A 23,637-nucleotide genomic window follows, 5' to 3' on the forward strand; every position below is an offset into this window, starting at 1 on the left:
AAAATTTCTCATCTCAGGAGCACAATGCTGTTTTCATGATGCCCATCAGCACTTTTTTTTTTTTTTTTTAAGTACCTTCTTGCTGGGCAAGCACTTACACCTGTACAAAAATCCTGTGTCCATGGATAGCATTTTAGCCAGGTGGTCTGGTACTTGCTTCTCCCTGCACATATGCAACCTTGATAATCAGATTCAGATCTTCCAAGACCTGGAAACCTCATCTCTCCCTTTTTATTCTATTTGGTCTTTTGTATGCACCATTGTAGCTTAATTATTGTTTCCAAGTGCATAGAGGTGCATTTTGAAGAATTTTTTGAGCCTGAGAGTGGGAATTGTGGGAAAGAGTACTGCTCTCATCCGCAGGAAAAAGATGCAGAGATACTGGTTTATCTTTGCTTACCAACCAAAAGGCTATTATTACCTGGTATTATTCTAATTACCATAATAAGGAAAAATGTTCCTGCTTATTAAATTTCTTCTAGAACTAAGGGTAGAATCAAAGAACTACCCATGAAAGTTCTGTTCATGGATTATCTCCGTGCCACACAGCTGTTGATGCCTGGCATGTTATCTAGTGGTAGCTCAAGGAGCCACTAATAAGCTTTCAAATCTTATGGAATCTGTCTGTACAGAAGCTAGATCACAGATTGATGCTGCTTTAAAAATAAGTTCCCTATTAAATGAATCTGTGATGGTGCTTAGGAAGCTTTTTCTAATGATTGGCAACAAACTTTAGTTCTTCATGGCCTGAAGAGTCCTATTAATGTGAAGGACAGCTTCGGCTCGTGACTATTTTTTATTTCTTTTCTTAGCAGAACACCCACTTAGAGATAAATCTGGATGCCCTTCAGGTGCAAGCTGGCCACCAGGGCAGCGCTGCTGTGAAGTGGGAAGGCATGGAACAGCCATGCCTTGTGTCGGTGGTGGTGGTCCGCAACTGCCAAGAGAATAGGAAGCATTTGCAAAACCAAGCTCTGGAGACAGTTGTGAGTTTTGTTCAGCTGTCCCCATTGCTGGATGTTCCCTGGGGGCCTAAAGCGAAGGGGCAATTCAGGAAACTGCGAAAGGACCTGACCCAGGGAGAAGTCCTCCAGGCTTCTGAAGAGTGAAGTCTGATTTGTGGTTTCCCAGGCAAAAGAGTCCCAAGGCACTCATCTTCCTCTGTATACTGTCTACATTGCTTTACTTTTTTTTTTTTTTTTAAAGCCAAGTACAATAACACCTCTTGCTATCAGGCCACCACCCAAATTCTCTGTGCTCAGCCTCTGGGCATGGCCAGGAAAAAACAGAATACTGAAATTTATGGAAACAAATCTAAAACTGCTATAGGATCACAACTGTCCTTGCAGGGAGCATTCTTGTCTCTTCTAATAATTAAAAGGATTAACCTAATTCCTTGTACGTTTAATTAATCTACATATTGCTGCATGTATGTCAATTAACACTTTTCCCCAGTGCTTCTCTCGTCTTCTGCAATGGTAAAATCAGGTAAGATTTTTTTTTATTTTACATCCTCCTCTGACCTAAACCTACATTTTAGGCTTGCAACGTTAGTCGGCCTTTCGTGCCTTGCGGACACAGAGAGACAATGCAGTTTCAGAAGAGATTAGCGTGCTGTGAAGAGCAGGCATACCGTCACGGCAGGACCTGAAATTTAAAAGGCTATTGCCAGTGAATTAGTTCAGTCAAGGATATTCAGATTAAGTCTCCAATTAGCAGCTGTAAACATGCGCAGTGCATCAATGTATCAATAAAGGCTGTTTCAGTTCGGAAAGACCGCCCGCCCCTGCGGGGCTGAGCCCTGGCTTCGGGCCAGCGAGATGATGGCTTAACGACAGTGCTACGTGCGGAGCGTGAGGCGATCCGCGATCGAACGCAAACTTCACTCCACAGTACGCTTCACAGAGACGCTATGGAGGGAAGAGGGGGAAACCCACGCTCGCAGTGCACACACACACACTCAAGGCACTTCTCTGTTCTGGTTCTTACTGGTGTCCCTCCCCCTCCTGCTGCACACACACGCGCGCTTATTTCCCACACTTTAAAAAAAAAAAATCTGTTTAATTAAATTTTAGGATTTTTTTTCCCCCCCCTGTTCTTGAAGCCCTCTTTCATCACCCAGAAAACTATTTCAGTCCTCTCCCCCAAGAGCCGAACCCAGGCGAGCTGCACTAACGAGAAAGCATCGCAAGCAATCAATGCTGATAGAGAAAGCGTCCCCCGTAATGAGTCCCGGGGGACACGGTGACAAGTGCCACCCCCACAGAAAAGCAAATTCATAAGTAAGTGCAGGCTCATTAAGGAAATCTGTAAGGACCATCCCTGGATGTTCGGGTTCTCAGCAGGGAATAAAGGCATGGTAACCAGCACAGACATCCTCTGCGGAATATCCTCATCACTGTGGTAGAAAGATAATTTCTTAGTTCCTTAAATATTCTAGCCTTTCGTTCTTTGTCAGCACTTAAGACCTTTTCAATTTTGCTACCCAGAGGATTACACTACTTTTCTTTTTTCCTGCAACATTTAAAGAGCTCTATGTATTTTGGTGCTCTTGTGGTTGCGTTTAAATAAAGGTCAGGAAAGATAGCCACAACACAGCCTGGGTTTTGCTGGTGTCAGAGTTGCCCAAGCTGGCCAACATCCCTTTTTTATTATTATTCATTTATTTTTAGCCCATGGGCTCAGGGCGAGTGAGCAACGCTGCCCACAAGACTTTTATCTGCCCACAAGACTTTTACCAGCTGACACACGGTATGCGGCACCCCTAATGCTTCCCGTGACCATTTTGCTTTGGAGGTTCACGGGGGGCACCCCGTGCGCCCGTGGGCAGAGGTGACGAGCCACCACCTCAAAGCAGTTGTGCCAAGGGGACAGAGGGGTCCCTCCTTGGGGCCACTGCCCAACGCCTCTCGTGGCCTCGGATGCTCCTGCCGTGGCAGAGGCAGGACCACGCCAGGGAGATGTTTTTCTTCACCCTCTTTGGCTCAGTGAAAGTCTCTCCCCGCTGCCTGAGAGGCAGGCAGGGTTTAGACTAGCACTGTCACACTTGGTGGGTACTCCAAATATGCCTCAAGGGTCCTCCCAAAATTGTCAGAGCTGCCTGGGCTTCTGAGGCTGCTGAGACATTACTAAGCTACATAACAGAGAGAGGAAAGGTTCTCAAGTGTTTGTTATCACAGCAGTAGCACCAAATTAAGGCTAATTGATGAGACCAGTCATCTCCTATGTTAACTTCAGAAGGAAGCCATCTCACTCACCCCCACCCATCTTTTACTCCTCCAGCACCTTTTCAGAGGACCTTCCCTAGTTAACGGTACATTTATTCCAGCATAGGATTTTGTGTACATGAATATTTATGGATAAAACTCATTAAAATTACCTATAATAAATTACCATCAGAAATAACTTCTGCTATGCCTAAACAACACATGTAGTCTTTACTTCTAAGACTTCGGCTGCACATAAAGTTGTACTGCTCTGACTACATGTGCACATTACAACAGTACAATCTCTCTAGTGTGGGTGCAATTAAAGGGGATGAATGTGTATACAGTGACACAGCATCTTTCTACACAGGAAGGGAAACAAGTTATTCAGATTCAAGGCAATTTTGTACTAATATAGCTATACACCTATTCTAAGGTTAGGCAATAAAAATGTATTAGTAAAAAATTAAATAAATCCTTCTAAGTGTTGTAGTGCCTGCCCTCTGTACCATTTACACAGTTTGTACTTGTGTACAGACAGAAACTAGGCAACTCTGAACAAAGCAAGCATGCATGAACACAGACATGCACACACACAACAAACTGAGCTCCAGCCTTACATACGCACATCTTAAAGCTATTAGCTCACAGACAAGGAAACCTAGTCCTAAACCCAGCTGCGAGGCAACATCAGACTCCGGATTTGAACATGGGGCTGCTGAATTCCCACTGGTCAAGGCTCTCCCACGGATTTCTGCTGCCACCACCTGACAGAAGAGACCAACCTTACAGGCTGGCTGTGGCACGGCCACTGCCACGGGCTTTGACTCGCCGGCCGGGGCAGTGGCCCTGCACTGGGACACAGCCATGCCTGAAGGGTGTGCTCCCCACCTTCCCCTCCAGCCCCGCTCATGCCTCCTGCTCTGCTTCACTGCAGTCCCCTCTGGAGCCTTCTTCACCCAGCCATTCCCACCGCAACTCACTGAAGCGACAGCCCTTGGGGGGTTTCTCAGGACCTAGTTCAGGACTGCGTCTTGAAGTAATAATAATCTTCGGCATTTAAGGTAGTTTTTGCAGGAAGTATAGCAACTGTTGAGCAGGGAGGTGGTCTCTCTGGTATGGGTTCAGGATGTTTCCTGAGGATGCAGAAAGCCTAGAGTGGTCTTTCTGGCTCTGTTCCCTCCTTTTTCCTCTTCCTCTCCAAAACCTTTCCTCTCTGGCAGCCAGTATGACAGAGAGAGCAGCATGTACTCGGGAGCCACCGCAGGGGCAGCCAGGGGTGAGCCAAGCTGGAGGTTGGACGGGGGGCTGCTCTCCCAGGATGCCAGCTGGGTGGGCAGCCAGAGGAAGCAGCCCTCATCCCCTGGGATGGAGATGAGACATGGTGGCTGCACAGGCAGGCTGTGGTAAGAGCAGGGGTAAGAAACCCCTTGGTGAGGGGCTGCAGCTGGCTTTGCTAGAGGTGTGGAGCACTTCTCTGCAGTGGGAAACGCAGAACATATGTGGTGGCAAGTCAGAGCTGTCAGGGTAAATATGCACATTTAGGTGTGGGAGTGAAGCAGGTACAATGTCTGCCCATAGCTATGGTCACCATTGGCACAACCGGTGCCTTGCCTAACTGCAGACAAGACATTGTACTAATACAGCTCATAATTAGCAGCAAGAGCTTCTATGGATGGTTAGCAGTGAAACAGGCTTTTAACAAAGTGTCAGCAAAAGACAAAAGCCAACTAAGAAAGAAAAAAAAATTGGTTTTGTTTCAGTTGCAGACATCTTCGATAAGTGTAAAGAAACAAGCAAACAAAAAACAAGTCAACTAAATTTCCATCCTTGCCAAGAAATTATCACTGTGACCGTCAGGCTAGCACTGAGCCTTTAGGTCACCAGTTAGACATCAAGTTATGCACTGAGAAATATAATGGTAAAATACACAACCTTGACACTTCAGCCTCTGACCACCATCAAATGTTGAATTACAGTAAACTTGGCAATGAGGACCAGCATTCGCAAATCCTCTCATTGCTCCTCCGTGAAGAGGAAGTCTGTAGAACAGTTAACCAGACAGTGGCCCTTCCTGTTGGCCTGCTTCAGAGACACCATGCACACGCTCCACAGACAACGGCAGACAGAGGACTAGCTCATTTAGAGAAGCGGAAACATTGGTGAATACTGTAAAGAACAGAGTTATCGATACATCCTGGGGGACCCTGTTCTGTTTGTGCACATCTAGTCATACGCCATGGTTTACATGCCTTAACAGCAGGACATGTTACAGCATTCACAGCGAAGCTTCTCCTTTTTCCACTTCTCAAACCACTTCTACTAGATCCCCTATGAGAAATCGGAAGGGGAAGGTGCAGTTACACATACAGTCTTCAGCCGGAAGCACAACACCCTAAGACTGTTAACAACCTAGGAACGGGCAAGTTCAGGACTAACTTCCACCTTTTTTTTTTTTTAAATATCTGCTGCCCCAAATTCCCCTGGTTCTGCTTTTTTTTTTTCCCCTCTACCTACATGGTCCAGCAAGGGGCTGCATGCAAGAGACTTTCATCATTTCCTGGTGCCTCAGGGCAGTTGGGAGGCTCCATGCCAGCATCCACCACTGCAGAACCCACTGCCCAACAGTGCCTCACACCCCAGGCTTTTCCCATTCAGGGTGTTCCCCAGCTTGCACTGACTAGTACCTATCTCCCTGTATGCATTACTGGAATAACTGCTACTGTTAATGCTATGAGAGGTTTGCTGCAAGACAGTCAATTGCAAAGGTCAGATAAAAATCATAACTGCTATCTATAACTTCCATCAAGTAAGGCTCCTTGCTCACTCCCAAGACACCATGTAAAAGATGGCCCGTATTTCAAATCTAAGACAAAACGTAGACAAAGACTGGGATGGCACAAGAAATCACTGCATCTTTCCTTAAGTTTTCTAAACGTATTCTGGCATAGCCTAAGCCAAGCACCGAAAGATGTGCTTCAGTCCCATTGATTTCAAAGAGCCTTTAAAAAAAAAAAAAGTACTTAAGTGAATTGCTGAATGGGGGCCAAAACTTTAAAAATATTTGCCTTATCAATTTGTATAAAAAATTACAGTGCAAGAAGACATAAGCAATGATTAATTATTATTATGACTTACAGACAAGAAATATACAAACATATTTCTTGTTTGGATTTTCAGGTCCAAAAAGAAAGCACAGAAAAGAATCTATTGTGACAAAAGGATTCACATGAACTAGATATATATGAGACTCAGAACGGTTAGGTTATCTTTTTGCTACAAAGTAGGATGCAATTCCCTGATGTTTGGCAAAAGACATGGCTGCCCTGCCATTTCCAGCTGACAAAGCTTTAGACAAACTGTTTTCAGTCTGTGCAGGATAGTGTGCTACGCTGTACTCCTGCCATTTATACTACCCATTTTAAACCGGGCGGCTGGTGGCATGGACGTTTAGTAAGCCTCCATTATGGTCAGCAAAATCTCTTGCATTACTTTATTTGTGAAAAATCAGAGCAACAAGTAGCTTGTTTAATCAACTGCTTTCTATTAAGTGCCTTGTATGGTGGCACTAAATTTCTTTGTCTACTAATCTTATCAAAACACAATGACAAGAGAAAAATGACTGTAGGGAAAAGCTCCTTTCTGTCACTGAGAGATAGTAGATGCATATGTGTGAGTGATGGAGGGGAAATGGGGCTTGCAGCTCCCTCCAAATCACTCACAGGAGTGGTCAGGAGAGGTGTGCTGACGGGATAACATGCCTGTGAATACTTTAAACAGTAGGAGATAGATAGTCCACTTGGCAGGAGCCTCCTTCATCCGTTTTCTTCTCCACCTCACTGCCTGAACAGCTAGAGAGACCTTATTGCTTTGCTGACCAACTCCCTGTCATCTCTTTTCAAAGCAATAAAAGGTCTAAAACAAATTGCTGTGTAATGTTATGTGTCAATCAAAAAAATCTTTTGTCAAGCCCCCCCCCCCCCCATTCTGTGCCAACGCACCAGTTATTCACCCTTGAGCCCACCACAGGGGCCATCAGCTGCCCTAGGCACTGGTACCAGAAGCGGTTCCCAAAACACCTTTACCCAAGAGCTCCTCTACTAATCCAATAAAACCTTTCCACAGAAGCTTAGGGAGTCTTGTGTTGCTGGCAGCTTTCTAACAACGTTGTTTCAGTCTTCAGCTTTGTGACAGAAGGATTACAGTCATGATAAATCCAATCCAGGGCTTCAAATTCCCTCAAGTTGGTATGCACACATCCTCCTTCTCCATAAATCTAAAGCCAGCACCACTTACTCACAGGCTTCCCTTCCTGACCTCCTCATTCTCACAAGCCATCCACTGCAAGACGGATGAGCTCTATGTAGCCTGCTGGTGCCAAAGGACCACTTGCCCCAACCTATTACACAACGAGAAAAGGCAATCCAATGGAAACAAGAGCATGAGAAAACTTTTTTCTAAAAAGTTAATACCTCAAAAAAAATAAAATAAATAAAAAAGTACTTTTACTGTCTAAGAGTCATATTGAAACATTTGATAAAAGTATTGATCTCTTCCAAGTGTGTCCAGTCTGTTCAAACACGTAGATTTCATCTGATTAAAAACGCATTCATGTTTGGGTCATTGTGGTTTTATCTTCTCCCTCTATCCCACCTCTTCCACATATGGAAAGGAATTGCCAAAAGAACACAGACACTGTTGAACATCCCCACCACCAACACCAAGAAAAAAACCAAAAATTAAAAAATTGTGTGGCATAGGAGAAAGAGGAGGGAGGAGAAGACACTTTCACATACTAAATCAAGAAAATTGCTCAGGAAGCAACATGCAAAGTTAAGCTGCATTACATTGAGCATCCAGGTAAGTCTGGAAGTCAAAGAAAGAACAGTTTACTGTGAACTCAAATAAAGACACTGGGATTAACACAGACAGCTGGAATCCTTAATGCAAAGAAACAAGTTCACTTTTACTGTGTACATGCTGCCCTGCATCAGTGTTCTGAGCATCAACGCATCTCCATTTAAATGTATACTGTTATTAGCAGTGAGCTGTAATGAACTGAATTATTCATTAATAATTACCTTGGGAAAAGGCTGTGTACAGATATTAATAGCAAGGACCAGCTCCCCTCCCTCCCAAAATGCCAGCTCAGCGGGAGGGGGCACTGAACTCTGAATCTTGCCGCCTTCCCCATGGCTCTCTCAAGGATACCGTGCAATGCTGTGCACACCCCCATCAGTCCAAAGGACAAACACTCCCCATACCCAGAAGCATTAATGCCACCTGCAGCACAGTGTCCCTCCCCACACAGCTGTGGAACGTTTACACTGACATTTAATGAGCAATGAGCCCTCATACAAAAAACAAACAGAGAGGGACATATTTACTTAGGGCTTGCAAGTAATAGGAATATTGGCAGGCACACCGGCAGGGCTACCACTGCAAGTCTCTGGCTTTAAGAGCTGACGTAGTGGTGCTGGGCAGGACTGGTACCTGAGCAGTCATGGCAATGGGTAAGAAGGTACTAAGGAACATGCACTACCAGTATGGGACAGATTGTGGAAAACTTCACACTGCTTTGCCATCATTGTGTAACTCCAGAGTCTTATTAGACTCGTGAAGCACTGCTTGACTGCAAAACTACTGACAATTATAAAAAAGCCAAGTAACCTGCCCTGATGCCACAAACATGTGCACAAACTCAGGATAAACAGACCACTCTGCTCTTCACATTGCTCAAGAGCTCAGACTTCTTTCCCTTCTTACAGTATTAGCCACCTTCTGCCTTCCTCTGCAACTATGGCTGTAAAGCACACGGAGAGGCACCTAACGCGGTATAAGAAAGGTGCCTGGGTGGTTACCGACTCCTCCACAAAAGAGGGAAAGGAGGACCAACAGCAGCCACCTGGCTGCCAAAGGCTCTGGTGTAACACGCGCTGAAGACAGCACGTTGTTTCCACTGCCTACCATGGAATAAGTCTACCAGCGCACTACAGTCGGGTTCTTAAGAGTGATGGTACATAACAGGTACCGAATTCAAGTTGCTTGTAACTTCAGCACCCAAGTATGAGCTCAAACACCATTCCACAGAGGGTACCCATGCTTCCGACCCCACCTAAAGATAATGTGCATCGCTGTCTGTAAAATACTAACCTGTTTCTGCAATACCCTGTCCCTGCTGAGTGAAGAAGCAATCTGAAAGATTCTCAGAGTGCCTCTTTCAGAGAAGAAGTCTCTTTTGAAAGTTTCAGAAAGTCGTTGAGGATAATTTGATGAAGAACAAAAACAAGAGCTAATATGCCCAGGTTTATACTCATTTAATGCTCTGATTGTCAAGTAAAAATTATACATTCCTGTGTATAATTAACCAGGCTAACTAATCTTGCTTGACAAACACAGATATAAACATCAGCTTTGACACCAAGCCAAAGCAACCACTCTAGGATCTGTGCCAATGCTGAATTCCTCAGTCTGATATCATAAAATGACTTGTCTGTTGTATTTGCAGTTCCAGTGGCTCTGGACTCTGCCGGCAGCCAGCCAGAAGAACAGATTTGAACTTACCCGTTATGCCAGAACATGTGCATTTGATTAGAAGAAAGGAAAATTATGCATATTTCTTCTGGATGGTGGTATTCATCAGACCTCCCATTGTAAACTAATTGCAAGGCATGCTGCTACGCAAGTATCAAAAATCCTTTGTAACATATAATAAACCAGTACACTTCTATGGGCAGTATTGCTCTTCAGCTCTATAGCCAGTTTTCTGTTATTCTGCTCCTTAAATCCACACCTCAAATCAGAAAATGCAGCATTTCATTCTGTGTTTTAATTGCAAAGAATAGCATTTGAATGCTATAGAACAGAACTTTTCTTTCTTCATACATAAATGCAGAAATATCTCACCTGCTTACCTGAGTTACAAGGGACTTGGTAAAACCACTCAACCCAAGCCTGTGACCTTTCATGCATTTCTTCAATCCTCAGGAACAGAAATCTTGGTAACAACCTGCTAGACAGACCATGTTTCAAAACCTAAGAACGCCCCATCGTGTGGTAGGCAGAAAGACCCAGTCTGGTTTTCAGCAAACACTGACTAGCCATCAGGTGCCACCACAAAAGACCTGCTTCTCCTGCAACAGTCAGAGAGGGCCCACCAGGGTGGGGTGAGCACGGATGCGTCATGACTACAAGCAGAGGATGCAGAAAACATCCCATAAAAAAGGTGAAAGGCTCACACGGAGATTTTGAAGAGGGTTCACATCCCACAGGAACTTCTGTATTAACTAATCTCATATTGAAAACACTTTTTTTTTTTAAAAAAAAAAAACAACTTTGGGCCATATACTTGACACTGAATGTGAGCAGTTGGGTTCTGAGCTAAAAAACATCAGTCATGGGCTTCCTTCAACACAGGTCAGCCCTTAGGATTATAACTTCCTGCCTTATTTTCTAACCAGCGGGGCTCACTGGTGTCCAGCACGCACAAGATGAGCTCAAGGTCCCCAAAGGCAGGCCTGACATGGATTTCAACTCATGACAGCATGCAAGAGGGTACCAGTGACTCAGTGGGACACGCTGCTGTCAGGACCGGGGTGCAGAGTCCACACAGAGTGCAGCCACGCCAGTTCAAAGTACCTTCCACCCCTCACCCGTGAGGGCCAACGCAGCCTGCTGGTGGCACGTCAAGTGCTGATTCAGCTGAGGTGGCCCAGGGCAGCAGGCACCAACCGCATCCCTCTGGGACCCTGCCTGACCACGGGGAGAGCTGCCCTGCCCCAGCTGAGGCAAACCATGAAAGGGGGAATGGCCACAGCCTCTCAGCTGCAGATGAGCTACCCAGGCATCCTGCTGCGAACGCAGCTTTTCGGTACACCGGCCAGCTGACCTGGCTCCTGCCAGCCCCCATCCCCTGCCTCCCCACAGGAGGGACTTCCAAGGCCCAGGGCTCCCCAGGCTCTGCAGCATCTGAGGCTGCCAAAGGGATGGGTATCTCAAACTCCACAGCACCTGGCACATCTGCAGCTTATAACTTTGAAAAAAAAAATCCTTTCTTATGTCTTGAAGGAGAAATTTCTCAAATGGCTTCTCTTCTGGAGTATTTTCCTGTCTTGTTTTGGGGAGTGGTTTGTTAATGCTGTTGCTTTGATTTATTTATAATACAGGGATTATTTTTCTACAGGGCAGACCATTTCGCCGCCTACAAAATTTTGTAATTGCCCCCTGGAAAATTTTACAATCCATGGCAGGCCCCTGTGCTACCTCTGCACCTGAGCAACAGTCATTTGCAAGTGGGCTTAAATTTTTTTTTTTTTTTTTTTTTTATAGGCAGCGTCATCTCCACCATCCCCTCAAGCCCCCGCGAACCCCAATTAACCCCAAGAAGGGACTTTGGGACCTGAGGACTCAGAAGCTGCAGCACATCACCCTTTCACACATGGTCCCCAGTGCACCACCTGACCTCCAGGTCACTGGCCATGGAGACCAAGCTGTGGCCTCACCTCCCAGCCCAAACCACCCACCAGCTTTTCTCCACCAAGTGTCAAAGCTCCAGCAGAGTGCAGACAGGTCCTCAAACCCAGACTGACCTCTGTCCTCAGGCAAGAGGGTCCCTCTGCACAAGGATATGAATCTTCTCACACTGAGGAGAAGACTCAATGCCTTGGTGAGATCCTTAGCTATTTACCTATTACAAAAGGGGAACCGTGGTATTATTTTACTAGAAAATGGAAACTCTAGTCGAGGAGAATGCAGAGGCCAACCGGCAGCGCACTGGGTCTGTCAACAGAAGAGTCCTTTAGAAGAATGTTATCTGGTTATTTTGATCATTTAACCATGTCAGCTAATATTTTTAAATATGACTTATTCCAAAGACTGATTCGGATCACTGGTCTGCAAAGATGAAAGGTTACATTGCATCATCAGCCCTCAAAGGTCAACCAACAGCTCTTAAGTGTATCCAGTACCCTTATAAAATTGCACTTCCATCCACTCTCTGGTGCAATCTTAATTTTCTTGTAATACTGGTGGAAGTCATTTGGAAACAGCAAAATCCTGACTCATTTCTCTCATGTAGCTACAAGGAAAGCTTCCTTTATTGGACAAAATAATTCTTATCTTCTCATGTTTGTATAGCTACAAAAAAAACCAAACATGAAGCACATCGCACTAAGCAGACAGTAAGCTGGCAGAAGGTCATTTACTAAGCAAACCTCTCCCTCTCTTCCAACACTTAGGCTGAAGATTGAAGTCATAATATTGTTTTAAAAGCATAAACCTCTAAAGAATGATGAGGCTGATATTACATATATTCATTTCCATGATAAGAGGAGTTACCATGTAGCCAAAGGCTTACACTTTAAAAAAATTGCTCCGGACTCTTAGCCCCACATCTAACACCTGTATCCCAAAACAATAAATTATAATAGCAAGTGTCCAGCTAAGAAGTTCTGGTCCAGTTGCTCAGAAACATCCCACACCCCTTCAAATGTTAAGCCATAGCAGTTTTCTGGGCATCCATTTCTTTGTATAATCTAGCAGATAAAATAAAACTACATTGAATTTAAATTTGGGATTTTTGTGTATACATTCACAAGACTTTAGAAGATAAGCAAAACGGGCAGCTTTAATGGTGGAAGGGACATGTCTATAGGTGACGTGGGAACCTGCATGTACTGTAGTAGTCAGTTTGTTAGTCACAGGAATAATCTTCCTGCTGAAGGTGCCCCACATCTCGGTTACAGATGGCAGCTGCTATTCTAGGGCCTCACATATCCATGGAACTTCATTATAATGAGGGGATTGGTTACTATTAATTTCTGATGGAAGTTCTTCTGCATTTAGTTTTACAAATGATAGTAAGTCCCCCTTTCAGTCCTGGACCGTCATATAGCACTTCCATGCACTGTTTGGAGTCTGACACCTTCCACACTAAAGCACAAAGGCCAAAAGTACTATTTGTACAAAAATGACTGCAAGAACACCACAATGCAGTTTTATAATCCTCTCTACAACCCAAGGTCACTCCCCAAAAGCCCCTTCTTCCCAGCCAGTGTACAAATGCTGGACCACCTCCTTTCACTCCAGTCCAACTTTAATGTAAGCCCCTGGTTTTTCCCCTCCAGGTGGCCGGCAATGCACTTTCAGCAGTAAACAGACAAACAGAAGTCAGCTAGCAAGAACTAGGATGACCTGAAAGGCATGCCAAAGCAGAATGGTTATTTATACCTCCTAACACCAGGGTCCCACTAGGAATAAGTGAAATCCAGTCTACTCGCATTTTAAACCAAATCTACCCAAGCTTTAACTGAACTGGTGATCAGTAATTCAGTGGAGCTAAGCACAGGAGCAATGTTTCAACCTTTTATTATTCCTACCACTGTGTGGAACTGTGCAGGGGGGTGCATGCACAGGTTTTAAAGTGTTCCCAAGCAACTGGTAAACATCACCATATTGTTTTCTTCATTGTCTGTGAAGAAAAAAAAATCTCAGCACTACTCACACGTTCCCTTAGTTCAGTGCAAGTTAGGACCAAAAGAAATGCCTAAGTTTTCACTTTTGGTTTTTTTTGTTTGTTTGTTTCACAGTTTCTCTTTCTGGCATAACTCTAAAAGAAGTGGATGTTTTTGAAAATTGCTATATATTAGAGTGTTCAAGTCAGAAATAAAGAAATGGGGATATTTTCGGCATTTGGGACAGCAAAGCAAACTTAGTTCCAAGCCCGTTCACTTTGCCACAGCAAAACAGACAAGGAAAGAAAAGCCAAGTTATCCCAAACTGAAGTAGTGATTGCAAGTGCAAATAAACTTCATTGAGAAAGAAGCCTGTAAGACAAGCGTCCTCTCCGTTTCTCAGCAAGAAAACCTAGAAAAAAAAAACTCTTCCCCTTCGAAACAAAAAAAAGTTTGCTGTGCTCAGAGCATCCCTTATTTTGTGCCACATACCCAGTGCAATAACGATAACCTCTTCAGCTGTGTAACACCGGCCTGAGTTGGACCATCGAAACTACTGTGGGTGACACTATCACACGGACGCAACCAACCAAAGAATCGGATCCAGCCGCGTACGTGCGCGGGGAGGGGGTAGGGAGCTTCTCCCTTCACCTGAAGCAATCCTCCAAAGGAAAGGCATGGTCAAGGCTAGGCATTTTTGGCGGGGTGCTCCCCGCGTTGGCGGTCCCGGCTCTCCGCAGCTGGGGCGAGCAGCGGCCAGCCGCGGGGTGCAGCCGGGCTCCGGCCCCGCCGCCGAGAAGCGGGGTGCCGCCTGCAGCCCCCCCCCACGCCGGTCGGCTGCGACGTGATCCCCGATGGCACACGGCGGTACAGGCAAGGGCCTGGCCAGGCTCCAGCAACCGAGGAGCCCGGCGAAGACCCAGCACGGGCCACCGCGGTGAGCGGCCTCGGAGCGCTGCCGGCCCCGGCGGGGCGAGGGACCCACAGCGGGCAGCCCCGCTGCCGCCGCCGCGTTTTGAGCGAGAGAGACCTCCGCACCCGCCCGCCCCCGGCAAGGGTTGGCGAGCGGCTGCCCGGCGCGGGCGTCCCCTGGGCAGCCCACGGCGCCTCCGCCACCCGGAGCGGTGCTGAGCGGACAGCCCAGCGGGGCCGCCTAAGCCACGGGCACCTGCGGACCGCGGGGACGCGACGCGGAGTGGGGGGAGCCTGTGTAAACTTTCCACCAGGTCCCACCGAGAGCTGCGAGGCGGGTCGGTCCGGCCGGGAGCCGGGGCCCCGCGGCCCCTTACCTTGGATCGCTCCTTCACGTAGTACTTGCCGAGCCGGCTCCCGCAGTACATCACCAGCCGGTCTATCAGCGTGAGGAGGAAGTTGATGGCCTCGCAGCCCTCCTCCGTGCCCCCGATCCACTTGATCTGGTCGCCGCGGAGGTGCCGCTTGGCGACGCCGCGGCTGGGGCCGGCCAGCTGCCCGTCGGCCAGCTCCCCGTCGCGGTGCATCCGCTTCACCCGCTCCAGCACGCAGTCCCCCACCACCTCCCCCAGGAAGTTGTCCAGGTAGCAGAAGCCGATGTCGTGCAAGCATGGCACGACGTACTCCAGGGCGATTCTCTCCAGGTCGAGCCTCATGATGTGCCCCAGCGGCATGGCGCTGCGGGGACGGGCGCGCCGCTGCCCTGCCGGCGCCCGCGTCGGGAGGCGATGCCCGCCGGCTCCAGGCCGAGCCGGGCAGGGGCTCCCCCGCGGCGCGGGGCCAGGCGAGGCGAGGCAAAGCAAAACTTTTCGCCGCGGCGGGATGGGTTACGGCTGCGCTCCGGCAACGCGGGGGCGGCGGTGCTGCCGGAGCCCGGCGGTGCTGCCGGAGCCCCGCGCTGCTGCTGCTACCGCCGCCGAAGGCACCGTACGGGACCCCCCCCCCCCCCGGGGCCGTGTGGGAACGCCGCCCGGCAACCCCCGCCCGGGTTATGGGCCGAGGCGGCAGATGGCCCCGCGCTGATTAATACGCCGGCTACGTGCGGGATGTGTGCTCGCCCCGCCGCCCGCTCGCGCGGCGCCGCCGCACGTGGGTGGAGCCCGCCCGGCACTGCACGGCGCGGCACGGCGCGGCAAGGCTTGCCCCACCCACTCCCCGCCCACTACATCCCAGGCAGCCAATCGGCTGCCGCGGGGCGTTGACCAGCCCTCGGGGAACAAGCTGCGGGGGCTTCCACACGTGCGCGTGGTGGGCGGAGCCTGCGATCCCGCAAGCCCCGCCTCCCAGGGGAGTAGGCGTGGCCAGCGCCATTGAGGAATTCTCCCCTGGCATGTCGGCACCGCTTCGGCCCCTCCCCGGCCCCGCCGAGCCGTCCCGCAGCCGGGCCGGGCGGCACCGGCACCCCGCCTCGCTCCGCCCCGCTCCGCCGGGCCGGGGCTCCCGGACTAGTCCAAGTGAGGTTTGCAAGTGCCCGCCCCCCCCACCCCCCTCGCCCGCGGAGTTCCCCTGCCGCCTCTTACATCCGGCTCCTGCACCGGCAGTTTGAGCACCAGACGGAAGCATTTCATTAGGCGGCAGGTACATTCTGGGCGAGGAATGCACTGGTTTTTTGTAAGTTTATATAATAAACCAGTACTTCCCTTAATTATTTACCCCCGCCAGGTTGTTTGGTTCTGCCGGCAGGAAACACCTCCGGGACTGTCAGCGCCTTCGCGCAGCGCTGAGACAACTTGAGTCAAACCGTGACAAACTTCGCTCCTCGCTTCCAAACGAAAACGCGCCTTTCCCCGGCGGACCCGTTTTTCGGTAACACTGGCCCTGCACCGGCCGGCCGCGAAACAGGATCCCGCTGTCGCTCTTCAGTCTGTCCCCGACCGAACGGCACGCGTTCAAATCAGAGGTGCCTCATGAAAAGCGAAAAAGTAAATAACCACTCGGCTCCGCTCACAACACCCAACATGCCCAGGGCTTACTAAACAAACAAACAAAACCTCCACAGAAACCAAAACTAAAGCGAAGAAACATTGCGGAGAGACGCGGGAAGGCGGGAAGCCTTGCGGGACGAGTCGTCCGTGCCTAACTCGGTGTCAGTGAAGTTACCGACATCACCTTCCCCTCTGATTTTGCCACCCCGTGTGACGAGAGCATCCATCCCGCGCGGCGGGGACCGGAGCTGCCCCACGCGTGCCGCCGTACCCGCGCCCTCCCCCCCAGCACCCCCACCGCGGCTCAGCGGCCGCCCGGGATCCCCGCAGGACGCGGGGTGCGTGTGTGCGTGTGTCCGGGGCGGGGAGGACGTGCCATGGCACGGGAGTTACATGGCTTTCAGCTGGAACCCGGCACATTTCACCCCCAAAAAAGGCCGGTTATTTTCTTGCCCTTCAAGTCGCGAATGCTGCCAGGATTACAAGCAGTCCGTGTTGCTGATGCTGCTCGAGCTGCCAGCTCCAGGCCCGGACACATGGCAGGAGTGGGTCACGTATCCCACGTTTGTTCTCCACGAATCCAGCAGTATCAACCCCCCGGTGCATAACACTAAGCACGGGTCTGGTCCTCTGCAGTTATTCCCTGACAGCTCTGTCGAGAGCCAAGCAAGACTTTTACATCAGATAAATTCCTATGCGGTGAGATATGGATTGTCAAAGGGCTTTATTTGATTTAGGTGCACACTTCACAATAAAGTGTGGTTATAATTAATAACATATAATTCTGAATCTTATTAATCCCTTAATGATTATCTGAAAAATCAGTCAGGCATGGTAAGCTAAGAGCAGCTATAACAATCAGCAAGGGATGCAAGATTAATTCAACGGCAAAATGTCAATGTTATGAAATTTTGATACATTAGGAAAAATTATTGCTGCATTGTTGTACTGTTCATACATTTTTGTCATGTAAAAGCCATGGTGTGCCAAAATCCTTTGATTTTTCTTGGATTCCCCCCCCCTCTTTCTTGTTTACGTATACATGCGTGCACACGGTCCTGTGCCAGAATCAAGTATTTGCAGACCCTGAACATCTAGCCTTTTTATCAAGTGTAATGCTGCCACTTTGGCAAGTCGAGGGCTGAGAGAGATATCTTCTGGCTGTAGCTGAAGTTGGTAATTTCGGCTCTATTTTTCTCCTTTTGAGAGTTTGAAATTATGAGTTAGGCAGATCTGCATCAGGAAAAGCCACCTTAGAGAGTTGGAGATGTGTCTTAGAAAGCTGAGTCCACAGCCCCACTTGCAGAGTGATGTTCAGAGAGTTGTAAATACTTTGACTCCACAATCATTGATAAGACATGTTTTCCTTAGGAGGGCATCTGCTGCCCTTTGTTGGCAAATCAGGTTTTCTGGTGGACAATGTGCTTGTTCCCTTGAAGCACGATGTGTTTTTCACACCTCTAGCATTCACAGTAGCAGATACATTACTTTTCCACGTGAAGGTGAAGATAAAACACCAGGAGAAACAAGCCCCAAGAGTAGGGATTTTATTTATTTTTATTTACTGATGCTATTTTACTTCGTCTGTTTGCCCCTCCTGACTTTTGTGGGAAGCATGATGATGCTGAAGGTGTATGATAAAGATTGTGATTGCTTAGGTTACAAACTCATTCCAGTGTAATGATATGGAGACTATGCTGGGTGCAACCTGTATGCATGAGAAAAGAGTTTCTAACATAAGCAATCACAATCTCTATCACACACCTTCATCATCAGCGAGGAAGGGCCAATTCTTGCCTAGCCCACAGGCACTCTGCAAGAGCTCTCTCATTCCCCTTAGGGGTACCAAACTGAGTGGAGAGATGCTGGGCTGCGACTGCAGTAACTCCCAGGTGAAGTCATCAACTTGCCAATACAAGAGGCAAAGCAGTTCTCAATATGTACTATCCTGCACAAGGACTACCCAGAGGAATAGCAGAGCCGGAGCAGGACCAGACATTGAAGCTTCCCGAGCACTTCTTGTGACGACTCCACAGCTCCTCAAAGCAAGCTATGGTAGCACGTACAACACAACAGTGTTGCACAGGTCACGAATGAAGGCATGAAGGTGTGAAATAAGGCAATTCACAATGTCACCTGCACTTTTGGACAAGGACAAAGTTTGTTTACAGTACTGTGTATCACAGGCATGAAAAGCGTCACCACATTTTAATTAAAAATCCTACATCACGCAATTATATATGAGCTATCCCTCTGCCATGTAAAGCTCTGTTTATCCTTACACTGTAGAAACTTAATTCTATATTTTCCTATTTTCCATTCTAGAATCTTATTTTCAAAACTCTTTTGAGTCCTATGTATCTGTTGCTTACACCTGCCTCCATGGTACATAATACAGTTCAGTAGACTAAACCAGGACCTTTCACTCTGGCAGAAGATTTTAAGGAGGTTTGGTTTAGAGAACAAGAGCAATTGGTAAGCATCAGTAAAGCCTGGATACCTTGTTATGTGCTAATGTAGTTTTTTTGACAGCAGATTTTACAGATGAACTGCTTCACACTTTTCAGAACAGAGAGTTTTAAACATTTTGAGTCTTGTTTTCAGATTCTTCTTTTTGGAAAGTCAGACTACTTCAGTGCCAAGAGCTGAATTGCAAAGGCCCCAGAGACAGAAAGGGAGGCAGGCAAGAGTATTCTTTATATCAGTGAGAACTGAAAAATAGTATTTTTAATACCCCACAATGTGATGCAGGGTTGACATCTCATGATGTAGTTAGATGCTAATTGAAGCCCTGCCTACAGAAGGAAGTTTTGTGATGCTGTTGGTATGGCTATACCAACCCCTCTCGCCGAGGGGCAGGACTGTTTGTACGGGGATGACACAGCAGCGCTACCAAAGCTTGCCATGACTGCTTAAGAGGTCACTAACCCCACCTGCCCTTCCCACCCCTCTGCTGGAGGTTTCGACCTCTCCTCCACAGGGCTGACAGAGGGGAACGTGTGTTTTTGCCTCAGCCACTTCAAAAATGCAAAGCCCAGAGCCTTAAACCCACCTTCACCGGGGACTTAGCTTGACATGGAAGCAGCTGAGGCATCGGCACCTGCGCCGGTCCCCTGCCTGCTATGCAGGCAGCAAATCCCGGTGGAGCGGCAAAGCAGCCATGTTTGAAGTCTCCTCCGACTGCAACAGCGAGACTTGCAGAGCTCCTTTGTCAGCACCCTTAATATTATGTCATACTGAAAGCTGGTGTGAGGGCAAAGGTACGTGTCACGGCTTGAGCTGATCTAGCAACTTGTTCAGCGGCTTTTCCCCCACACCCCCTTTTTGCACTTGCTTTGGCATACTTTGGACTCCTCCACAGCCGATCCCCTTCGCTAAGGTGGCAGAAAAGCAATCCTGAGCAAAACAATAAAGGAAGAGTCATTGTCTGCCAGGCTGGAGAGTTGAATTCTCAGGTCAGGTCCCATGAGACCCATGGAAGGATGGGAACCATCAGGACTGACCCCTTCGGGCAGGGCTGAAGGTTTGATAGCTCAGTCCTCGCTTTCCTTCACTGCCACAGTCATCTGACCCGCGCGAGGGTTCAAAGTTAGTTAACGTGATAAAACTGCAGGGCAGGCTTTGACTCAGCTTGACATCTGCTAAAGATTGCCTTGTTTGTAGAAGGCTGTGAACATGGGTTAACTGATGCACCAGTATCTTCTTTCTTGGGAAAAACCAGCGCTATAAATGTTGTTAGCACTAAGGGAATTAAGCTAGCATCAGTGACAATTGAGTGTTTTCTCAAAGTGTTTCTAAAGCTTTCTAAGTGTAAAAATAGCCCTTTGGGAAGTGAGATTCCAGTTTCCTGATGGGATTAAGTGCCCTTATCTTGTTCCAGCAGTCCCTGAGATATGCCAAACCTTAAACTTGCAGTTTTTACTGGCCTGTTGTGCATCTCTTCTGGAGGAATGGATGTTTGTGGCACGCCGTCAGCTCTCTGAAGAGCCGTGGGTGTTCAAAACTGCCCTGCAGGGAGTTAGCAAGAGAGCAGACTGCAAGTGGAGCAAAGTTGCATAATAAATGCAATTAATGCCCGATGGTCTGACAATGTAGTACTTGGCAGTTAATTTTATGGCTATCAACTATCAAAAACTTGGAAGTAAGTTTGGCTATGAGGAAAAAAGGCAACTATTGAGACTTTCATTATGTAAACAGAGAAGTTCAACGTGGCAAGTAAATAGTGCAAACAAGGCGGAGCAGTAAGCTTTGCTTGTATAACATCTTTGTAAAACAAAGATTCAATGATTTTTAAGTTGTTAACATCTTTTTAAGAATCTGACTGTACGGATATACATACATATATTTCCATGTTTTAAAGAGGTTTGTCTTACCTTTTTGATTTGGAGTGCTAAGCTAAGAACTATATCTAGGGCAAGTACTTGCATTTAAAAGGAAATAGAAAATTACCATAAATAACATTCTGATTACCTTAAAACTGATTTCCTTGTTAAACAGATACTCCTCCCCAGAAACCATATCCTTTGCTACCAAGTGTGTCTCAGTGTTTCTGGGATTAAACAGTAAATCTCAACAACAGAGAAATAAGTCTGCCCAAAATGGTGCGTTGTAATAAAATAGAGAATCTGTCTAGGAACGTAATAATCCACTGATCAGAAGGCTGCAGCCATAGCTGACTTAGCTGCATTGCCAAGGATTTTGAGTCAGAGAGCCCTCAGAAACAAAAATTTTGACAGACCAGAAATCAAAGCTCTCAACATTAATGAGATTTCTACTGAAAGGATCAGGCTTCAAAATCTTTCCTCTGTCTTTTCTTTCTTAAAGACATTAAGTGGTCATTTAACATCAATATATATGAAGAAGAAGAAAGCCAGAAATAGAATGTTTAAAATATCTTCCCTGCTGGTTTTGCAGTTGTTGAGTTTTCACACTTCTAGTTCTCCCACAGCTTCCAAGGAAAAGAAGAAATAAGTATATGATATAAACAAAAAAATCCCCTTTCTAAAAAAAAAATTAAAAGAGAATCTTTGAGGATCAACAATTTTAGGGATCAGATTTTCCACTTTTCAAGTTCTATCAGTCAATGAATGCGCAATAGTTTATTATCTGGATTTTATAATTAAAGCCTCCACCGTGCAATTATCAGTACAGGCAAACTTCATTTCTTGGAAATCTCTAGCTGGCAGTGAAAATTGCCATTGGCTTTCAGCAGTTACTGTCCTGCCAAAATGCCAGTAAGACAGTAAAGTTGTCTCGATTGGTTTGTTGTTGGGGAGGGTTGGGGGGGTGGGGGTGGTGTCTGGTTTTTTGTTTTGGTGGGGTTTTTTAAGATGCTGAAACAGAGAACAGCGCAAGACCTTATAAGGAAAGAAAATCAGAATTTTGGTTCTTCTCACAACTTTCTGACTGATACGGCTACAAAAATATTGTCTTCAATATGGGTGAGTGGTGAAATTGCTTTCTTATTTCATCTCCTTGCCTTTTTATTTAGGAAGTACCTACCTACTACTGGAAAATTTTTGAAGGGCTCAGTGAGTATACATTTTAACTCTCATGCCTTATCTCTCAAGAATTACGGTCCTCCACTTTGTCTTTAGAGTACTGTATGATCCAAGTTAAAGAAACAAACAGAAAACAAGAATTTTTTTAAACTGCCTGAGTAAGAAGTCAAAATGTCTTCCTCTAGATTACTTAAGATAATTAAAGCAGTGTATTTCTGCCCTTTCTTTTCTATCCTACAAGTAGTAGTGCATTTATATATCTACAAAGGTGTATATGTACTTTATACTAGTATATGGACTTTTTTTTTGCAATGGAAGGAGAATAAATCCTATCAAATATAAGGCACATGCGTATTGCTGTAATTATATCCACACCAGTAGTTGAACCAATATAATTATTCTGTTAAAAAAAAAATAAAAATCTAACAAATACTGATTATACATGTTGTGTATAGCCTGGCCATAAATAATGTGGTACCTCCACCTACCCAAATGCTTATCTCTATCATAAAGATTTTTGTGGTTATGTTAATGAAAATATGGCATATATTTTGCTTTTTTAAAATTATTGTATTTAAAATAGAGTAGACATTTTTGCAAAATGATCACAATAAAACATTTCTGATTTGGGTTTCTCTGACACAAAACAAATACAAATGTAAGCTTTTTCTATATTCTGAGTTTGATGATTAGGAACAGATGTTCATGGACTTGGACATCTTATTGTATATATAATTACTAGAGCTATCCTCCTAATCATAGCATGCAGAATTGATCACTTACCATATCTAAATAAAGCAATTTTTCCTCCTAATGCAGAACCATGAAAGTACTGTCCCCTAAATTATCTTCTGAATGGCTTGCTGATAAAACTTCTATCAAAGATTTGTTTTCCTCTCTTAAATTAATGTTTCTAATAAAATTCATCTATTTTGTATGATGTTTGCCAGATACTATTCTGAGCAAGTACTGTCTGAGTGTTACTTCGACTGCATAAAATGTAAGATACATGTTCATATCAAGTTATAAAATTAATATCTACACTTATAAATAGTTGCAGTGCCAGGCTTAAAACAAAGCTGCAGTCAGTTTGTCCTGTACACAGTTCCAAACACCCTCACGGCAGGACATACACTTTGTTCAATTTAAAATATGACTTGCTTTTTTTTGTAAATAAAGTTTAATTAAGATCTTGACACTCATGCATTTTGGAGAATCTTGTTGGTGGCTACCTCTTGTTCACACATGTGAGTTTCTGATAAGCAATTTTTTTCTTCTTTTAATCTTTTTCTGCCTCAAGAGCTGATAGTAAGCTATCCAGCCACACAATAGCAACAAAAATCAATGTTATTAGGTCATTATCATAAGTTAAAAGTTAACAGCAGAATTCACGGTAGCCATCAATCACACTTGCACAGCTTTCAGCAGTGTTGGGTAAATGCTACGCTATTCCTCTTAAACCTCAAAATCCTTGTCCTGGTGTTTGAATAGGGTGGACATGGCTTTACCATCTCTGGCATGGGTTTCCCCATCTTTGCTGGCCAAACGATGTCACCTTTCACAAACCACGTGCACTTCAGAA

General features: G+C 46.3%; 1 protein-coding gene across 1 annotated transcript in view; it reads right to left on the reverse strand.

The window, feature by feature from the left end:
- EGLN3 (egl-9 family hypoxia inducible factor 3) overlaps positions 1-15,745 on the reverse strand; it is a 30,275-nt gene extending 14,530 nt beyond the window's left edge. The window contains exon 1 of the mRNA XM_054827554.1: positions 14,947-15,745. Coding sequence (XP_054683529.1) covers positions 14,947-15,303 — 357 coding nt within the window. The 5' untranslated portion in view covers positions 15,304-15,745. The remainder of the gene's footprint in view (positions 1-14,946) is intronic.
- Between the last annotated feature and the right edge of the window lie 7,892 nt (positions 15,746-23,637).

The sequence above is a fragment of the Grus americana genome, chromosome 5 (genome assembly GCF_028858705.1).
Source record: "Grus americana isolate bGruAme1 chromosome 5, bGruAme1.mat, whole genome shotgun sequence".
Taxonomy (NCBI): domain Eukaryota; kingdom Metazoa; phylum Chordata; class Aves; order Gruiformes; family Gruidae; genus Grus; species Grus americana.